The sequence below is a fragment of the Rhinolophus hipposideros genome (genome assembly GCF_964194185.1).
Source record: "Rhinolophus hipposideros genome assembly, chromosome: 21".
Taxonomy (NCBI): Eukaryota; Metazoa; Chordata; class Mammalia; order Chiroptera; family Rhinolophidae; genus Rhinolophus; species Rhinolophus hipposideros.
The window spans coordinates 49,859,261-49,881,682 of NC_138067.1; the positions used below are offsets into that span (position 1 = coordinate 49,859,261).

Sequence of the window (22,422 nt, forward strand, 5' to 3'; positions counted from 1 at the left end):
AAAGCTAGTCCTGCTGGCCATAAGTCAGGCTGGGCTTGGCTTGTAGGGCATTGCACTGGACCTCACCATCCATCAGCCTCCAGCTGTTAGCCTGGTGCAATGAAGCCCAGCACTTTTAGTGTCTGCAGAGCATGGGCTGCTGCATGTGGACAGCTTCCCAATGTGCATGAAAGTGAGGTGTAGACCGGCAGTGGCCCTGCTGGAGTGTCAGCAGAAACAGGCCCAAAAAGCACAAGGCAGACCAGGACAAGAGGGAAGAGTGGGCGGGAATTTTCTCTAAGGCTGTGTTAGTTTTCTGCTGTGGCCATATCCAATTACCACAAACTTAGCAGCTTATGACAATACAAGTCTAGGATCTCAGCTTTAACTAGTTCAGTGGCCTTCACGCTGACTATCCCTCCACAGGAGCAAGTCAAAATCCCCAGGAGCACCACCCTCACTTGGCCAGTACCACATCTCAAGAGGGACACTCGCAGGTCATCCTAGACCTCTCTAGCCTCCTGGAGCCCATCCTCTCCTCCAGAGACACCCCCTCATAATCCAAGTCCCAAAGAAGGAAATGACTGACGCCTTGTGCTATGAGACATTCTGACTGCAGAAATATTTTGCCCGGTACCCCCCGATCCATGTTCACGGTTGCCTTGTGACCCATCTGGTAAAAAAGTTTCAAAGAAATCCAAAATTCATCTTTTTGGCTTCACCTTTTTATTCCTTGTCAAATTATGATAGCAACAACGCATGACTTGTAATAGAGAAAAAACCATACACAATTTCAGTCCCGTAAGAAAACCACATTTATTTCTCCATAATCAATGTCCACTCTACAGTGACACATGCAATACCTTCACGTGTCTGTCATAACAGCACATTTTCTACTTTGTGCCTTTCTTCTTGTCGCCTGCCATATTACAAACATTTTCAATATGGCAACAAAACCTTTATACTTTCGGTGCAGCATGGAACAAATTAGAAGTTTCCTAAGTGAACAACACTGGGGGAGACAAGGTAAACATAACAACTCAGTATTTTCTCTTTCAACAACTAAAGCAGTGCATCACATTTCTCAACAGCAACCCTTTCCATCTGAGTATGAGCCTGCTTCAGTCTTAAGAGGAAAAATGTTACTGTTCATTCACAAGCAACGTCCTCATCCAAGTGTCCCTTCTGGAATGAGTCCTGAGCACCTAGCAGAACTGTGAAACAGAAATACATTCTCATAGCAATCCACTCTAATTCTGTGGCTACTGTGGGGTGGAGCACTGTGGGAGCTCTCACCAGCATGTCTTTGCTGGTACAGAAAAGACAGCAGGAGCTCCTGCCGAAAGCTCTTCTCACTGATCACACGATTCTGGTAATAGTTTGCTTATGTGAGATAAGACAGACGCTCCCGATGAAAGGACTGCTCATACCGATTAGTTACAAACATATTCACAGATTCTTCCCAGTTTATGCACACTGATGCCAGAGCAGCTGGATGTCCTCAGGAAAGTGCCTTCCTGTCATGCACAGGTTTTCTTCCAGTGTATCCCATTTGGTACAGGCTGATTATCCCTGAAGCCTTTTCCACATTTCTTAACATCCTGTATTCCCTCCAGGAGTTCCCTAAGGTATCGACTTAATAGTATAGTTAAGAAGTATCTCGCATTCATCAATTCACTGGATAGGTGACAGAAATACTTAAAGATAAGTTTCTATATTTAAAAACCATGTGTGTAATTTGAACCCATCCATGCTAAATTATGTACACGTAAAGAGAGTAGGGAAAGGATGGTCACCAGAATATTAATGATGAATATCTCAGATGGTGGAACTGGAGGTGACTTACTTTTTTCCTTTTAAAAAAAATTATTTTGTACTGACAGGGAGGAGTCAAAAGGATCCTTCCTTCACACAGGTTTTGGAGAGCATTTGGGAGATGAGTGCAGCCCACATTCGTTACGTTTCCATGGGTTGCTCTTCAGAGTGTGTTCTTTGATGTCGGATGAAGGCTGAGCTCCTCCTAAATGTTTTCCCACACTGAGGACACTGGCTGGGACCCTCCCTGCTGTGGAGTCTCTGATGTACCACCAAATGAGAGTTCTGCTTGAAGGACTTTCCACACTCTGGACACTGGTACGGGGTCTCCTTAGTGTGAACTCTCTGGTGCTTGGTCAGACAGGAGCTGTCCCTGAAAGCTTTACCACACTGACTACATTCGTAGGGCTTCTCACCGGTATGAGTCCTCTGGTGCCGGATGAGGCCAGCAATGTTCCTGAAAAGTTTCTGACACTGGTCACAGCCATAGGGCTTCTCACCAGTATGAATTCTCTGGTGCCTAATGAGGTATGCACTCTCAATGAAAGTCTTCCCACACTCTTTACACTCATAGGGCTTCTCCCCAGAGTGGATTTTCTGATGCACGATGAGGTGAGAGTTTCGGTTGAAGGTTTTCCCACACTCCATACATTCAAAGGGCTTCTCTCCAGTATGGGTCCTCTCGTGCTGTGTGAGGTACGAGCCATCTCGGAAAGCCTTTCCACACTTGCTACATTCGTAGGGCTTCTCCCCAGTGTGGATTCTGAGATGCACAGTTAGGTGGGAGATGTCTGTGAAAGGCTTCCCGCATTCGTTACATCTGTACGGTTTTTCCCCTGTATGAGTTCTTTGATGCAAAATGAGGGATGAGTTGCGGTTGAAGGTTTTTCCACATTCTAGACATTCATAAGGTTTCTCCCCGGTGTGAATTCTCTGGTGCTGTGTCAGAGCTGACCCATCGCTGAAGGCTTTCCCACATTTACTGCATTTGTAGGGCTTCTCTCCTGTGTGGATTCTTTGATGTACAATCAGGTTGTAGTTTTTGGAGAAGGACTTTCCACACTCGTTACAGGTATAAGGTTTCTCTCCAGTGTGAGTTCGATGATGCAGAACAAGAGAAGAGTTCCGTTTAAAGCATTTGCCACATTCAGTACATTTGTACAGCTTCTCTCCAGGGTGACTCCTCCTATTTTCATTAAGAGATGAACTCAGGGTAAAGATGTCCCCAAAGTCCTTGCCTTCACACAGTTTCTTCCCTCTTGTCGTTTTTTTTTCACCAAGAGGGGTAAAATGGTTGAAAGACTTAACACTTTCAGGATATTTGTAGGGTTTCTCTCTCATTTGATTTCTTCCAAGTTGAATAACATCCATGGAATGATTGAAGGCTTTCCCACAGGAGTCATTGGCTCTCTTAGATACACAACCTTTCTGACAACTTTGTAAAGCTGGGTCACAATGCAAACTTCTGACCTCTGAGTTATGTATATGGAAACCATTTGTTGTAGGAACACTCCGAGATGGAGGAAGGTTTGAACTTGCACTCAAAGGCCCCACAAGTCCAGGATATTCACAAACTGCTTCCCGAGCCCTTGGCTTCTCCTGAGTTAAAGCTGATTCCCTCAGATGTCCCTCCCAGTTCTTACAGTCCCAACTGTCACCTAGAATGGAGACATGGGGAACCCCTCTTGGAAATCCTTCCATTTCCACGTCACAGGGTAGTTCTTCCTCAGAAATATTCTGAGCTGTCATTTTCAATCACATGTCCCAGGCTGAAAAGTAAAGAATGAAAAGACAGACTTCAGTACATGAAACTATGTCTGGAAAAGGAATGAAAAACTATGACAGGCCAGGCGTATGGGTGTGTATTTTTACTTGTTTCCTTTTTCTAATTCACATCTATATAAAGAAAAGATAAAGTGAGAGTCAAGGAATGGAGGCGAGAACTGGTTCAGAGAGCCATATAGCGTTTTTATTCCCCGAGAGAACAGGCAGGAGGGACGGCACTGGGGGTAAATATAACCAACAAGATTAGCCTGCAACATGGGAGACCAGAGGCCAGGTATCACTGCTCACAGTGGAACACCATCTTGGCCATTGTATGCTAGTCCCCATCACCTGCTGCCCTTACAACCACCAGCACTCATTTTCAAAGCCTAGATTTCACAATGTGTGTACGATGGTGCTGAACGAGCAGTTCCCATCCCAGCTTTGTGGTGAGAGTTCTGCCTTCACAGATGGGACGCAGCACAGGCTCCATGACCTGGAAGATCCGAAAGATCTAGACCTGCCAGTGACCGCCCTGCACGGTTACCATGAGTCAGATCACACCTGAGGCTGGCTCTTAACTGGGGGATGGACAGTCCTCTGGAAGTGGCTACCAATGTCGTCACTGTTATCAATCTTCTAACCACCCTATCACCCGTTTGTCTGCATGATATCGAGACAACTGTATGTCCACATATTTTTTAGACACCTACCTCAGAAAAAAACATTCCAAAATTCCAAGTGGATAAAGACCTTAACATAAATCAAAGTCTAAACACATGTGGGATACCTTCACGAATGAGGCAGTCCTTGATTCACAAAGTTTAAGAAGCAAAAACAATACAGACCAGGATTAACAACTCTGAGTCAACATCAAAAATTTTCACAACAAAAAACATAACAGAATACAAGTGGCAAGTGGAGAGTCAATTTATGAAATATAAAAGAGACAAAGAAATAGAGCCCAAAATCTATAAAGAATTTTTACAGAACAGCACAAAATAGAAAAAAATGGGTAAAGAATACAAAAAGGCATGCCACTTCACAAAGACAGAAATGTCCTGAAAATATGAATAGCTCATTTCCACTGTTGTTCAGGCAATTACAAACTGCAACTTTAAGAACACAAAATATGTAAATTTCATGAGTAAAAGTAAAACAATGTGTCTTGATGTAAAGCTTCGGCAGGCATCCAGGAAGGCAGCATGCAGAGTGGTCAGCCCGCTTGGCGAGCTGATTTGGTAGGAGCCATCGAAACATAAAACAGGCACCTTCCTCCATCCAGCAACTGAATTGGTAAGCATGTTGGGCTCAAGAAACACGAATCCCAAGTGGACACTGGTCTACACCAAGGAGATGATCTTAGAGGCCACCAGGGAGAAGACAGACCACTGGTGACGGAATGAGAATATCATTATGGACCCCTTAATAGGAAAACAGAAACCCACAGGTAATGGGAGGTTACTTTCAAAGTGCTGAGAGAAACAAACTCATGCATGTTAATGTTCAAGAGTGAAGGTAAGATAAAAGACAGCTTCAGCAAAGCAAAAGCCAGAGTTTACCCGAGGACACTCACCAAAACAATTAGAGTTGTTCTTCATGAAGAACCCAGAAGAAAGGAATGGAAAGAAAAAGAAATGATGAACATGTACTTAAATCAAATCCTGCACTGGCCATATAGAACGCAGCAGTTAACAGTGGGATGGACTAAAACACCAGGTAACAGTGTCCTGTGAGGTGGAAAAGGGGTAACAAACTTAAAGTGTCCTGACATCGTCATATTTCTCATGATTCATGTGAGACCTGGTCAAGTCAGGAACAAAATAAATGTCGTGTAAAACTTCTAAGCCCACAGAGCAGTGGTTTTCAACCAGGGACAGTTTTACCCCAAAGACACTTTGGAATGTCTGGAGACATTTTTGGTTGTCATGCCCGGGGTGGGGAGGCACTACCACTGGCATCTAGTGGGTGGAGGCCAAGGATGCTGCCATAAAGTGTGATAAAAAAAATATGGTGAATATTTAAATAATTTATTACAGTAAAAGACACATTGCCATTAACCCCCCTCAAGATACTTCCCCACCCCCCACCCCGCTTCCAACACAGTTACCACTTTCTTGCCACTTTCTGAAGCAGTTCTGGAAGTCCTCTTTTGTGAGTCTCCTTAGTTGCACTGTAGTGGCTGCCTCAATGTCCTGAATCAATTCAAAACGTTTTCCTTTTGTGGTCATTTTGATTTTGGGGAAGAGTCAGAAGTCGCACGGTGCCAGATCCGGTGAATAAGGTGGGTAAGGACACACCGTAATGTTTTATTTGACAGAAATTGCCATACCAGAAGCAATATGTGACACAGAGCCATTGTGATAAAAAAATAATAATAATGAATGCTGCTGCCGAGTTCCATCCAACGGAAAGGCAGGGATCTTCAACATGGGAAGCAGTGCAGCGAAATGTAGTAACACTGTGTGACAAGTTTCAACTTGTTCAGTGCAGTCAGTCAGGTGTGAGTACAATTGAGACAATGTATGTTTTAAAGTGTGCTGTAAATTATCCTCCATCATGACAACACTCCATGTCACGCATCACTTCTGGTATACGGCAATTTCTGTCAAATACAAACATTACTGTGTGTCCTCATCCACCTCATTTACCAGATCTGGCACCCAGCGACTTCTGGCTCTTCCCCAAAGTCAAAATGATTCAGGACACCGAGGCAATCATGACAGCGCAACTAAAAACAAGAAAAAGGACTTCCAGTACTGCTTCAGAAAGTGGCAAGAACGATGGGATAAGTGTGTTCAAAATGAGGGCGGGTACTTTAAGGTGGATTGATGGCAATGTGTCTTTTACTGTAACAATTTTGTTTTTTATTTAAACATTCACCATATTGTTTGATCATACCTCATAAACATCCTCTAATACACAGGACAGCCCCACACAAGATAGAATGATCCAGCCCCAAATGTCAACAGTGCTGAAGTGGAAAAACCCTGTTGTAAGAAGGAAGAAAAAAAGAAGGAAAAAAGAAAGGAAGGACAAAAGAAAGTAGTAAGGGGGGAAAGCCCAGAAAGGACAGGTCAAATAGAAAGTATAAAATAGAGTACCATCAAGAAAGAAAGAGAAATAGATAGACTGATCAATCCAGAAGAAGGTAGAGGAAAGCCCAGAAAGGACAGGTTAAAAAAAAGTATAAAATAGAATACCATCAATAACAATAAATGTAAATTGCCTTGATAAGCCATATAGACATCGTGTCACACTGCATTAAAAAAAATTGAGTTTGTAACAGACATACATAAAGCAAAAGGACACAAAAGACACACGTAAAAATTTGGAAGAGACAAATGCTAACCACACAAAGATTTTATGGCTCTTTGCTAATCGATGATAAATTTCATGTACGATAATGACAATATAACAATGTCAAAGATGTCTACACGGACACAATGCCTCAAAACACAGAGCAACGTCAGGCAGCATTACAAATCGAAGCCAGCAAATTCAACCATCTTGGAAGGTTTTAATGAACCTCTATAAGAAACGGAAATTCAGAAAAACTGAATAGAGATAAGCAGGAGAGAATGTAATTAGCCAGTCTGATCACATAGCTAAATGTCTTCATTTAGTACTTCACGAAGTACCAAGTAGAGCCAGACACTTTCCAAGCACAAGTGGAACATTTGCTAATGCAGGCCATAAAACTAGGCCAAAGAACAAGTCCAATAAAGACCAGACCACAGCATGACACAGACTACAGCCTCTTGACAACAAATGTAGTCAAGTTAAAAAACCAGTAACTGAAAGAAAAGAAGAAAAGAAACCCCAATTTATTTGTAAAAATGAAAATCTATTTATCAGTAATTCACAGATCAAAGAGAAATCTTGGCAGAAATTAAAAAAACACCTAGAACTGAACAATGATGGAAATAGTACATCTCAAAACAGGATGCAGCTAACATAGTTCCTAGGTGGAAAGTGTTAGTCTTTAATGCATACACTAAAAAAAGAAGACTGAAGGTTAGTGAGCTCACAGTTCAACTTAAGACTTAAGGGAAAGAATCATGGAAGAAACCAACAGCAGGTGGAAGGTAAGGGATAATAAAGGTAAAAGCAGAAATTACAGAAACTGAAAAGGAAACAGCCAAGAAGATGAAGAAAACCAAAAGCCTGTTTTTTGAAAAGACATGAAATAGACATTCCTTTGGCAGGAGTGATCACTAAAAAAGAGAGGAGGCATACATAAGTGCTATTAGTTATGCAAAGGGATATAACTAAGAAACAGTAAAATGTTACCAAAACGGCAATGCTAGATTTGTCCTAGGAATGCAAGGACTGTGGAACATCTATTGATACAATTCCCAATATTTTCAGGTAAAAGTAGAAGACAGCTCCCTGCATCCTATCTCAGTAAATTCATAATGTACTAATTTGAGGAAATCTCACCCAGACTCCCGATCAAAATGCTCTCAGATTAATCTAGTAGACACCTTTACTCTGTGTCAATAAATTCAGAAAGTACTTTAAAGACAGCTCCGATTCACGGTGAAAATTCTTAACAACTAGGAACACAGGGAATAAGATAAACATCACACCTGATGAAGGAGCATAAGGACTGTTCACTTTGAAGCAAAGGCTAAGACCTCAGGTGCCTGCTATGTTCATAGCATTCAACAGTGATGTGGAGGGGCCGGTTGTTCACTCCTGGAAGCTCCTACTGAAAAGGCCTCCTGAGGCTGCCCTGCCACCATACCTGTGTGGCCGGTGAAAATAAGAGATAGAGCACCTCCCTATAGGTCTGTAGAGAGAGAATGCATGTGTGCACTTAAGAGAAATGAAGTAAGTCACACGTATACAGAATACCACCTAGAGACATTTTTTAGATAACATATTCTGGAAGTAAAAACATTAAAATGTCCTGGTAAGCCACCTACCAAAGCTCTGATATGAGGGTCTTGGGGGTATGGAGGGAACGGGCGTTGAGGACCCAAGGGAATGTCCATTTCATCTATAATAGATACTCTCCTTATTGAAATAAGACTTATACACCACTAAGAAAGTGGTGACCCACCAAGGGGGAGAAAATATTTGCAAAGCACATCTGATAAAGGACTTATACATAGAATATATAAAAGCACATAAAAAGATCATCAGTATCATTAGTCATTAGATAAATGCTAATCAAAACCACAGTGAGATACCACTTCACACCCACTAGATGGCCAATATAAGAAAAACAAAACAAAACAGGAATAAGTGTTGTGAGGATGTGGAGAAACTGGAACCCTCACACACTGTTGGTGGGAATGTAAAATGGTACAGCTGCTTTGGAAAACAGTCTGTTTCTCGAAAAGTTAAACAGTTATCATATGACCCAGCAATTGCACTCCTAAATATCTACTCAAGAAAAATCTAAACATATGTGTACAAATAAACTTATACATGAATTACAAATTATAGCAGCACTATTCATGATAAACAAAAGTAGAAACAATCCAAATAAATGTCTACCAACTGATGAATGGATAAACAAAATACAGAAATCCACACATCTGATTATTCTAATACATGCTTCAAAAACATAAATCAACCTTAAAAACGTTATGCTCAGTGAAAGAACTCAGACACAAAGGACTACATATTGTACGATCCCATTATATGATATCCAGATAGGTACTGTAATTCCATAAAAACTGAAAGTCGATTGCCAGGAGCTGGGAGAAAGTAGGAAATGAGGAATGACTGCTAATGGGGGATAGGGTTGCTTCTTGGGCTGATGAAAATGTTTTGGAATTACATAGTGGTGATGGCTGTAAAACTTTGTGCATATACTAAAAACTACTTTGAATGGCTGAATTATATGGCATATGAATTTTATCTCAATAAAGCTGTAATAAGTAAAAGTATACCTTCAAGAACAATGCCAGTGATGCTGGTATCACTCCAGCCTGACATGCAGCTCTTGACCTTTGCAGTATCCCCTGGGGGCACCTGGAAATCTGTGGAGGTTTAGGTTGTCACAAAGATGCTAGCAGCTGAGAGCCTGGGCTGAGCAGGCAGATTTGCTACCATGCTTGGACTGCCCCACAAGATTCTTGACCATCCTGTGTCCCAAAGTCCCTGAAGGTCATCAACCTGGAGTGTTTCAGAACAGAACAATACTACATGTGTTATAAAACTCATTTAGGAGAAGGAAGCTAAAAGGAAATCTAGATACTGCCCTGAATTCATAAACTCATTCCCTGCTCTGCATCTCTCTCTTTGACGAAACTGGTGTTCCAACTATACCCTCAGTCAATGAGGGCGTGGATGTCATCATGAGATAACATCCATGATAATACGTGGTCACCCACATACAGGAGGGCACAGACTTGGGGGAAACAGTATTAAATCAGGGCATTCAATGCAGGATCACACTGAATTTTATTAAGGTTGTTTTAAAAATGTCTTATTGCCCTCAAACATATTTCTGTATTACTATTTTTAGCAATACAATGATACAAAAGTTATGTTGTAAAAAAGTTCATCACCATACTGTTCACATATTTTTGGGGTGTGCTGTTCCCCCCCGTTCTCTGATCCTGTGCTTGGGTGTCCACCAAACCACTTCTCTGAAGCCCCAGCATTACTCATTTTCCCCAGCTTGTCCTTCTCTTCCCCATGGCAAATGAAGAAGGTGGTCTCCAAGGCTTTCTACACACTGAATGTTACCCCAGCCCATGCTGAGACCGCAGGTCTGGAGAACTTTCTGTGATAAACTGTCCTGATGCTGTTCCAAGTCATAATACAGGGGGTGACTGACCCTTTGCCTGGGGACAAAACCCAGCTCATCCTCACAACATGGGCTGCCTTACTGTGTAAGTGCCTAGAACCTGCTTCCAAGATACTGTCTTCCTTTCCTATTTAATATACCTGGTCTGGGTCCACTTCCTCAACACTCACTGTTCCAGAAACATCCACCCATACCTTGTTTCACTCAATTTCATTGAAGACAATGAATTCTGAATATTCTATTTCTCTCAATCCAAACCTACAATCGCCAGCACACCCGACTGCTTCCTATAGAAATATATATTTTAATACAAATGCCTTTCCTTTTATTGATTCTTTTTTTTAAGATTTTTTTGTTTTACTGGGGAAAGGGAGCAGGACTTTATTGGGGAACCCTGTGTACTTCCAGGACTTTTCTTATTCCAAGTCAAGTTGTCCTTTCAATCTTAGTTGTGGAGGGCACAGCTCAGTTCCAGGTCCAGTTGCCGTTGCTAGTTGCAGGGGGCACAGCCCACCATCCCTTGCGGGACTCGAGGACTCGAACTGGAAACCTTATGGTTGAGAGCACGCACTCCAACCAACTGAGCCATCCAGGAGGCAGCTCAGCTTAAGGTGCCGTGTTCAGTCTTAGTTGCAGGGGACGGTGCCCACCATCCCTTGCGGGACTCGAGGAATTGACCCTCCAACCTTGTGGTTGAGAGCCCACTGGCCCACGTGGGAATCGAAACGGCAGCCTTCAGAGTTAGGAGCACAAAGCACCAACCACCTGAGCCACCGGGCCAGCCCCTTTTATTGATTCTTTATGTGCACACAGAACTTTAGAATTTTGTAAATTATGGGGACGTGTAATATTATCTATAAAATTCCTTTCAGTATGGTAAAAGGCACATTGCAAACTTGATCATAAAGAGTGAGCATTACACAAATATTAACTCAAAATGGATGACAGACCTAAATATAAGAACTAAAACTATAAAACTCCTAAAAGAAAAACATAGGTGTAAATCTTCAAAAACTTGGGTACATCAAAACCACAAGTGACCAGGTGAGTGACGTCACAGGAATGGTGGCAGTGAAGTGGGCTTCTTAAGTCCTCCTCCAGAACCTACCACAAATTGAACATCTATGTATAACCCATCAAAGGACTCTCTGCTCATCACGCAGAACAGGTAAGAGACTCGCACAAGGATTACTTGAAGGTGCCCGAATTGGGCAAGCAGGGGGAAGAGGGAAGAGAGTGGAGTGGAGACACGGGGGCCCCAGGACACAGACCAGAGATCACAAGAGCCAGGCGGTGGGCTCTTTTCCTGTGTCTCATAGCTGATCTCCCCTACCGAGAGAGCAGTGTATCCAGTGTTTGAGGCAGTAACCTCAGCTGAGACCTCCAGCTGGGCCCTAGGTCAGACAAAAAATAAACGCCATACCTGGGCCCCTCCCCCCACTCTCCCCCAGCAATCCTACCCCAGCCCTTCCAGAGTCTCAAGCTGGTCCCTGAACTGAGGAGTAGTGTCAGATTACAGAGGAGCTGTAGCACTCAGGACCTGGAAAAATCCAGTTTGCAGCTATGACCTAGTGAAGAGTCCGGACAGAGAAAGAAGTCTCCTCCTTCCCCAGCCCCCACCTTTTCCGGGCAGCCCAGCAAAGGCAATTACTGCTGCACAGGCACACGCAGGGGTCAGCAGCAGGTGGCAGAGGTAGCTCAGAAATCTCGTGCCCTCCACACGCCCTCCCCACCCCAACAAGGAAGAAGTGCCCTAAGACTCGGGAGACCTGGGCAGGGAATAAGCCCACCTCCCAGTGAATGGCTGTGATGCACTCAGGTCGCTTATGTGAAGGAGAGAGCAGAAACTGCCAACCATGCCCCACAGCCCCACTCATCTACAACTGCAGTGCAAGGGTCACTCTGGGCACCAGGTGGCTGGCTCTGCCTCCACAAGACAGAGGAGTCTTTGTACAGCAGAGGACAACCTGGAGATGGCTTGCTGGGCTTAAGCCAACACTGGCGCTACTTTTTTTGTTTTTTTAGTATTGCTATCATTTTTAATACACATACACACACACACACACACACACACACACACACACACACATTCCCACACACACATTTTCCCCTTTCTCTCTCTTTTTTCTTTTCCTTGCCCTACTTTTCCTCCCTCTTTCCATTTTTCTGTATTGATTTTATTGTGTGTATTTTTGATATTTTTGCCTGTGTTGGTTATCGGTTGTTTTTACATGTAAGTGTATCTGGTTTTTTCTTTGTTGTTGTTGTTGTTGTGCTTGTCAATTTGTTTTGTTCTGAAATTGCCCTACACCAGGGCCCAGCCCAAGAGGCACAAGATTCAACACACCCACAGCCCAACTCCAGACCAAACCAGAGTATTACTGGGTTTGACCTACAAGTGACATACCCAGAGGGAATTCTCTACAGGCACAAGAAAGAGCGCACAAGGGTGAAGCCTCATCTGAAGGGTCAACCATCACACAGTACATCATCCACTGTGGGCAGAGCCAATTCTCACCACTAGTCAGGCTAGGAGTCAATCCCACCTACTGACAAGCCAAAAGCAATTAAAGCTCAACTTTAACAGGAGAATACACGCATCACAAGGGTCACCTCTGGAGCACACGCACAGAATAGGGAAGTGGTACAACTCAAATATAAAGGATACATACTACATAAGATCACCCAGCAAAGACAAAGAACCCTCGGAGATCTAGCTAATACATCAAAGCAAACACAGAGAGTCAGCCAGAATGGGGAAACAAAGAAACATGTCCCAAATAAAAGAACAAAAGAAACCTCCAGAATTGGAACAAAATGAAATAGAGGTAACCAACCTATCAGAGACAGAGTTTAGAACACTGATGATAAGAATGTTTAAGGAGCTTAGTGACGACATAAAGGATAGAGAAAGGATAGAGAAATCATAAAGAACAACCAGTTAGAACTAAAGAATATAATAACTGAAATAAAGAACACAGCTGAAGAAATTACCAGCAGGTCAGATGAGACAGAGGATCAAATCAGCCATTTAGAAGACAGGTTAGCAGAGATCACCCAAACAAAACAACAAAAAGAAAAAAGAATAAAAAACAATGAAAATGGTTTAAGAGACCTCTGGGATAACATCAAGTGCAACAACATGCACATCATAGGAATACCAGAAGGTGAAGAGAGGAAGCAAGGGATCGAGAACATATTTGAAGTAATAATTACTGAAAACTTCCCTAATCTGGTGAAGGAAACTGACATACTAGCCCAGAAAGTGCAGAGAGTTCCACCCAGGATAAACCCAAACAGGTCCACACCTAGACACATTATAGTTAAAATGGCAAAGGTTAAAGACAAAGAGAGAATCCTAAAAGTAGCAACAGACAGGCAGCGAGTTACTTACAAAGGTGCTCCCATAAGACCATCAGCTGACTTTTCTACAGAAACTTTGCAGGCAAGAAGGGAGTGGCAGCAGGTATTCAAAGTGACGAAAAACAAAGGCCTACATCCTAGGTTGCTTTATCCAGCAAGACGATCATTTAAAATTGAAATAGAGATAAAGGGCTTCCCAGAAAAGAATAAGCTAAAGGAATTCATTACCACCAAACCAGCATTGCAGGAAATGTTAAAAGGGCTTCTGTAAACAGAAGAAAGATGAAAACAATTTAACTAATGAAGACCAGAAATACAAATAATAAAATGGCAATAACTATGTACCCATCAATAATCACTTTAAATGTAAGTGGATTAAATGTTCCAATCAAAAGACATAGGGTGGCTGAGTGGATAAGGAAACAAGACCCTTGCATATGCTGTGTACAAGAGACTCACCTCAGATCAAAAGACACACACAGGCTGAAAGTGAAGGGCTGGAGTAACATATTTCATGCAAATGGAAATGAGAAAAAAAACTGGAGTAGCAATACAAAATAGACTTTAAAATGAAGAATATATTAAAAGACAAAGACAAAGAGGAGCACTGTATAATAATAAAGGGATCAATCCAACAAGAGGACATAACCCTAGTAAACATCTATGCACCCAACATAGGAGCACCTAAATATATAAAACAGATATTGACTGACATAAAGACAGAAATCAACAATAACACTATCATACTATGTTTTCCCCAAAAATAAGACCTAGCCAGACAATCAGCTTTAATGCCTCTTCTGAAGCAAAAATTAATACAAGACCCGGTGTTACATTACGTTACGTTACATTATAAGACCCGGACTTATATTACAGTAAAATACGATGGGGTCTTATGTTAATTTTTGCTCCAAAAGTCGCATTACAGTTGATTGTCTGGGTAGGTCTTATTTTCAGGGAAAATGGTAGTAGGGGACTTCAACACACCCCTGACAACAGGGGACAGGTCCTCCAGATGCAAACAGTGGCCTTAAATGACACATTGGACCAGTTGGATTTAATCAACATTTTCAGAGCATTTCACCCAAAAGCTACATTCTTCTCAAGCACACATGGAACATTTTCCAAAACAGACCACATAAGTCTCAATAAATTCAAGAAAACTAAAATCATATCATGTGTCTTTTCTGACCACAGTGCTATCAAATTAGAAATCAATTACAAGAAAAAACTGGAAGACACACAAATGTGTGGAGGCTGAATAACATGTTACTAAATAATGAATGGGTCAACAATGAGATCAAAGAAGAAATCAAAATACATCTCGAGACAACCAAAAATAAAAACACAACGACCCCAAATCTATGGGATGCAGCGAAAGCAGTCCTAAGACTGTGCAGGCCTACCTAAAGAAACAAGAAAAACCACAAATCAACAGTTTATCCTTACACTTAAGGGATCTGGAAAAAGAACAGCAAAATAAGCCCAAAGGGAGTACACGGAAGGAGACAATAAAGATCAGAGTGGAAATAAATGAAATAGAGATAAAAAAAAAGCAAAAGATCAATGAAACCAAGAGCTGGTTATTTGAGAAGATAAACAAAATCGACAAACCCTTAGCCAGATTAATCAAAAAAAAAAAAAAGAGAGAGAGAGAGAGAAAACCCAAATTAATAAAATCAGAAATGAAAGAGGAGAAGTGACAACAGACACCACAGAAATACAAAGAATTATAAGAAATTATTATGAGCAGCTATACACCAACAAATTAGACAATCTGGAAGAAATGGATAATTTTCTAAAATCATACAACTTTACAAAGCTAACTCAAGAAGAAACGGAAAACCTGAATAGACTGATTACTACCAGGGAAATTGAATCAGTAATCAACAAGCTCCCAACGAACAAAAGCCCTGGAAACAGATGGCTTTACAGGGGAATTTTACAAAACATTCAAAAAGAATTATCACCTGTTCTCAACTATTCCAAAAAATCCAGAAGGAGGGAAGGGCCCAAACAGTTTTCATGAGGCTACTATCACCCAGATCCCAAAATCAGACAAAGACATTACAGAAAAAGAGAACTACAGGACTATATCCCTAATGAACACAGATGCAAAAATCCTCAACAAAATATTAGCAAACAGAATTTAGCAATACATTAAAAAGATCATCCACCATGCAAGGATGGTTCAACATCTGCAAATCAATTAATGTGATACACCACATTAACAAAATGAAAAATAAAAGTCAGATGATCATATCAATAGATGCAGAAAAAGCATTTTGACAAACTCCAATAGCCATTTATGATAAAAACAATTAAGAAAGTGGGAACAGAGGGACCATATCTCAACATAATAAAGGCCATATATTATAAATCCACAGGTAACATCATAGTCAATGGGGAAAAGCTAAAACCATTCCCCTTAAAATAAGGAACAAGGCAAGGTTGCCCACTTTCTCCACTTCTATTCAACATAGTTCTGGAAGTTCTAGCCACAGAAAACAGACAAGAAAAAGAAATAAAAGGCGTCCAAATTGGTAAGGAGGAAGAAAAATTGTCAATATATGCAGATGACATGATACTCTATACAGAGAACCCCAAAGACTGCACAAGAAAACTATTAGAACTCATAAATGAATTTAGTAAAGTAGCAGGATACAAAATTTGTATTCAGAAGTCAGTTGCATTTGTATTTTTCAATAATAAACTATCAGAAGGAGAAATTAAGAAAACAGTCCCATTTACAATTGCTTCAAAGACTATAAAATACCTAGCAATAAATTTAACCAAAGTAAAAGACCTGTACTCAGAAAATTATAAGTCACTGAAAAGAGAAATTAAAGAAGCAGAAATAGATGGAAACACATACCATGCTCATGGATAGGAAGAATAGAGTTAAAATGTCCATACTGCCTAAGGCAATATACAGAGTCAACACAATTCCTATAAAACTACCAAGGACATTTTTCACAGAAATAGAACATATAATCCTAAAATTTATATGGAACCATAGAAGACCCTGGATAGACTTGGCAATCTTGAGAACTAAGAACAAAGTGGGAGATATAACGATACCTGACATCAAATTATACAACATGGCTATAGTCATCAAAACAGCATGGTACTGGCATAAAAACAGGCACATAGATCAATGGAAGAAAATAAAGAGGCCGGAAAGGCCGACCTGGTGGCTCAGGCGGTTAGAGCTCCATGCTCCTAACTCCAAAGGCTGCTGGTTCGATTCCCACAAAGGCCAGTGGGCTCTCAACCACAAGGTTGCCGGTTCAATTCCTCAAGTCCCGCAAGGGATGGTGGGCAGCGCCCCCTGCAACTAAGATTGAACACGGCACCTTGAGCTGAGCTGCCGCTGAGCTCCCGGATGGCTCAGCTGGTCGGAGCGCATCCTGTCAACCACAGGTTGCCGGTTCGACTCCCGCAAGGGATGGTGGGCTGTGCCCCCTGCAACTAGCAATGGCAATTGGACCTGGAGCTGAGCTGCGCCCTCCACAACTAAGACTGAAAGGACAACAACTTGACTTAGAAAAAAGTCCTGGAAGTACACACTGTTCCCCCAATAAAGTCCTGTGCCCCTTCCCCAATAAAATCTTTAAAAAAATAAAAAAGAAAATATACTGAAAAAAAATAAAAAAATAAAATAAAAAAGAGCCCCAAAATAAATCCCTGTCTATATGGTCATTTAATCTACAACGGAAGCAAGAATTAACAGTGGGGTAAAGACAGCTATTCAATAAATGGTGCTGGGAAACTTGGGCAGATACGTGCAAAAAAATGAAGCTGGAACACCTCCTTAAACCATATACAAGAATAACTTCAAAATGGATTCAAGACTTAAATGTAAGATCTGAAACCATAAAACTCCTAGAAGAAAATATAGGAAGAAAGTTTACAGACATTACCCAGAGTAATATTTTTACTGATATATCCCCTCGGGCAAAGGACATAAGAGAAAAAATAAACATATGGGATCACGTCAATCCAAAAGTTTTTTCACAGAAAAGGAAACCATCAATAAAACCAAAAGGCATCATACTGAATGGGAGAAGATATTCATCATAATGATATATTGGATAAGGGTTAATACCCAAAATTTATTTAAAAAACTCATTCAACTCAACACCAAAAAAACAAACAACCCAATTGAAAAATGGACAGAGGACATGAAGAGACATTTTTCTAAAGAGGACATACAGATGGCAAACAGACATGAAAAAATGCTCAACCTCACTAATCATTAGAGAAATGCAAATAAAAAACACAATGAGATACCACCTCACCCCAATCAAAGTGGCTATCATCAATAAATCAACAAACAACAAGTGCTGGCGAGGATGTGGAGAAAAGGGATACCTCGTGCATTGCTGTTGGGATTGCAGATTGGTGCAGCCACTATGGAAATCAGTATGGAAGTATCTCAAAAAATTGGAAATGGAATTACCTTATGACCCAGCAATTCCACTCCTACATATCTGGAGAAATCTAAAACACTAATTTGAAAAAATTTATGCACCCCTCTGTTTATTGCAGCACTATTCAGAATAGCCAAGACATGGAAATAACCAAAATGCCCATCGATAGATAACTGGATCAGGAAATTGTGGTACATTCATACAATGGAGTATTACTCAGCTATAAAGAAGAATGAAATCTTACCATTTGCAATGATATGGATGGACCTAGAGAACATTATGCTAAGTAAAATAAGTCAGGCAGAGAAGGACAAATACCATATGATGTGACTTATATGTGGAATCTAAAGAATAGAATGAACAAACCAATCAGAAACAGTGTCAGAGATACAGAGGAAAAACTGAGGATTGCTAGATGGGAGGTGGGGTAGTGATGAGGGAGAAGGTGTGGGGATTAGAAAGCACAATCTGTAACCAGAAGATTGCCATAGGGATATGAAAGTCAGTTTGGGGAATGTAATCAATAATGTAAAAATTTTGTAGGGTATCCGATGGACACTTGTCATTAGAGAGACCACTTCAGGGATGGTGTAGATTCCTGATTACTGTGCTGTACACCTGAAGCTGAATAATGAATATCAACTATAATTTAATATATTTATATATATATATGTATGTATATATTCACAAGAAGCGGAGTACAGCATAAGAAATAGAGACAATGGAAATGTAACAGCTGTATGCGATATCAAAGAGGTAGTAGATTGGGGGAAGTGGTTATCACTTAGTGAGGGGTATAAATGTCTAACTATTACATTGTTTTGTACACCTTAAACTAATAATAATAATAAATAAATAAATAATAAAATAAAATGCAGGAAAATGACGAGCGAAAAAACAACAAAAAACTACAAGTGACCAAAAATACGTAAATTAAAACCTTCTGTTCTTCAAATAACATCACTAAGAAAGTAAAAAGACACGCACATAATAGGATAAAATATTTGCAAATCATATATCTGACATGGCACTGGTATCCAGAATAAATAACTCTTACAAACTCAATAATAAAAAGATCAATAACTCATTTAATAAATGGGCAAAAGATCTCAATAGGCAGTTCTCCAAAAAAGACATACAAATGGCCAATAAGCACAATGAAAAGATGATCAGCATCATTAACCATCAGGAAAATGCAAATCGAAACCACAATGAGATACCACTTCACATCCACTAGGATGGCTACAATCAGTTCTACTTTTAGGTAGTGATCCAAGAGAAATGAAAACATATGTCCACAAAAAGAAAAAAAAAAATCTTGTACATGAATGTTCACAGAAGCATCATTCATAATATCCAAAAAGTGGAAGTAACTCAAATGTCCATCAACTGATGAACGGATAAATGTGTATATCCATGCAATAAAATATTACTCATCCATAAAAATTAACTAAGTACTGACACATGCCACAACATGGATAAACTTTGAAAACACTATGCTAAGTGAAAGAAGCCAAGGTCTACATAGTGTATGGCCACTGATATGAAATGTCTAGAATAGGCAAATGCAGAGACAGAAGGTAGACTAGTGATTGCCTAGGGCTGGGATGGATGTGAGGAGATGGGGAGTGACTGCCAATGGGCAAACACCTTCTTTTGTGAGATGATGAAATGATTCTAAAATTGTTATTGATGAGATACACAACCTAGTGAATATACTAAAATCCACTGAATTTTATACCTTAAGATGGTGAATTATGTGGTTTGTGAATTATATCTCAATAAAACTTCATATAAAAATAAATAGGTGTTGAGTCTGTCAGGGTCATAACCACTGGTCTAAACCCCACCTGGTATTACATTTCTGGTACCTTCAGACTTCATGAGAGAAGTAACAGTTCTGTAGGGATGGGACAAGTTTGTGTAGAATTCTATTCCCAGGCACTCTATTCCCAGGCACTCACCTCCGAAGGGCTTTATCTCCAGTCTCTCTTACCCTGTAGAGATAGATATCCACTTAGGCTCAATGTCTGGATGTCAGACATCAGTGGCTGCCACAACTCAGCTGTCAACCCCATCCACATGGTTCCAGCCATTTCTGTGGACCACACAAGATGTTTACTTTACTTGTTCAAATGATGCTTTTTTTTTTTTAACAAAAATTGTTTGCTACCAACTTTAGTCCTGTCCTAACAAAGTCAACCACCAATGGTGATAGAATCTGACTCCATTTCTGATGATTGATTGCTGACAGCTTTCAAGCCCCACCCCTCACTTCACCACCACCTACTGTCAGATCTCCTTGCACCCCACATCTAGGTAAGCTAACAAGCCTGAGAGCTTTCTCCTAGGCGTTGGCAGGAAGTTCAATTCATGCAAGCCCCAACAAATGCAAGGCCACCCTCATCCCAGCTCCACTCTCTGATCACAGTAAAAGTCCAGCCAGTCTCCTTTTTCCTCTTCTCTCAGACTATTTTTTGATCACTTTGGGAAGCCTGCCCTGATCTCCCAAGACAGTATCATTATGTGAAAAATCAATCTTTTACACTGTTGGTGTGTGTGTTTAAAATTAAAAGAGAACGTGTGTATGTGTGTTTGAGGCAGGAAGAAAAGAAAGATAAAGGTAATGTGACAGATTGTTAACTTAAGAATCTGGATGGTTTGACAACTGTTCATAGAACTATTCCTGCAACTTTTCTGTATGTGTGAAACTTTTCAAAATAAAAAGCTGAGTGGGAAGGGCGCAAAAACAATCAATAGAATGGGAGGGAAGCTAGCTACTTGCTGTAGGGGATAAAAAAACAATGGGTTGGTATTCAAAACATTTTCACAAGACCAAGTTCCTTACAACCAAACTTTCTTTAATTGGCAAAGGATAAGGGAACTTTCTGGGGTGATGGTAATTTTGAAAAGGTTTGGGTTGCATTTTTCGAAACTCATCCAGGGGAACAATGAAGTTCTGCGCATTTCACTGTTAGTCAATGTTGCCTCAAAAATTTTAAAAAGCAATAGTGCTGAACTCTATGTTAAACATAGTGAGGGTCTGAGAGGGAAGCACAGTTATAATTGCCACTTAATTTGAATGTATCCCCCCAAAAAAACATTTAATGGATAAGTAAAAGGATGGACAGAGAGAAATATATGGGATATGTCAAGTATAACTGATTTAATGGGCCGGTATTCAGGTCGCAAGAGGATTTCAACTTTTCTATGTGTATGCAAACTTTTATCATGTACTATTGGGAAGCTAAGGAAATTAACCACTAAACCAGGAAAGAGGAAAGCGAAACGGCCACTAAACAAGTGGAAAAACGTGGTCCTCATTGGGAACTGTAGCAAGACCTGACTTGCAGACACTACGTAGGGGAGAAAAAAAAACAGTTGATGTAACACTTGCGGAACTCAGTGGAAAACGCGAGAGGTCACCAGGTGCAATGCAGCCAAGTGGCCCGACACCCGCGAGGCAGCCACAGGCCCTCCCAGGAACCGTAGGCCGGCGTTGCCCCAGCGGCCCAGCCAGGACACCCGGAAGGGCGGGACGAAACGGTCCCAGAAGCGGGGCAGGCTGATATGAGCGCGGAGCCACTGAGCTACGTGAAGGTACAAAGGAAAGCCGGAGGACGTTCACACCCGCGGTGGGGGGCGTCCACAACCGCAGGATATCGTCACGCTCCCGGTCCGTCCTCATCCGCGGAGGGCCGTCCACACAGGCAAGGGCAGCCGTGGCCCGGGCCGATGCCGCCCCTATGAGGCGATCCATCCACTTGCCCTCCTGAGACCTGCCCGCGAACGCGCGCTCACGACCCACCGGGACCCGGCGGACCCTCCCCGCGCCCCGCAGCTCCGCGGGGTGAACTGAGATACCGAAAGGCCGAGAGGTGCGGCGAGACTCACCTCTGACCGGCAAGCGGCGGCGGCACCCATATTCGGGCGAGTGCGCGTGCGCCCCAGGACCCGGATGTTCGAGTCCCTGGAGACGCCGCCGCCGCCTCGCCCGGCGCTGTGTAAGGGGGGCGTTTCCGACCTTTCTCCTCAGCCAAGAGCAGCGGGCGTCGGGGACTCTAGCCTGGGGGATTGGACTCACTTCCCCGCGCCAAGCTCTCAGTCTTCTCCTCCTGCTGGGTGGGCCTTGACTCCAGCCCCTCCGCCGCTGGCCTAGCGGGTCGCCAAGTCAGGGCTTTCCGGAAGGGTGCCCCTTATCCATGTATTTATTTCCTCATTCAATTATTTATTGATATCCATATGGACTCAAACATATTTATTTTCTCCTGTGGTTTTAATCCGATGCCATTTTTATTG

General features: G+C 41.7%; 1 protein-coding gene across 2 annotated transcripts; it reads right to left on the reverse strand.

Annotated features, from left to right (window-relative positions):
• Positions 1-693: 693 nt before the first annotated feature.
• ZNF329 (zinc finger protein 329) lies at positions 694-22,087 on the reverse strand. 2 transcript variants are annotated; one of them, XM_081031285.1, is made up of 3 exons: positions 22,018-22,072; positions 20,088-20,221; positions 694-3,563 (listed from the first exon to the last, which is right to left on the reverse strand). In XM_081031285.1, exon 3 carries the CDS (start codon positions 3,541-3,543, stop codon positions 1,936-1,938), a length of 1,608 nt encoding a protein of 535 aa, XP_080887411.1. In that variant the 5' UTR covers positions 3,544-3,563; positions 20,088-20,221; positions 22,018-22,072; the 3' UTR covers positions 694-1,935. The 2 variants fall into 2 exon arrangements, with proteins under 2 accessions (XP_080887411.1, XP_080887412.1); XM_081031286.1 differs by lacking the exon at positions 20,088-20,221 and having other exon boundaries at positions 22,018-22,087.
• Between the last annotated feature and the right edge of the window lie 335 nt (positions 22,088-22,422).

What these genes read in the sequence shown, in the direction of transcription:
- ZNF329 (XM_081031286.1), bottom strand. Translation starts at nt 3,543, where the DNA reads ATGACAGCTCAGAATATTTCTGAGGAAGAACTACCCTGTGACGTGGAA.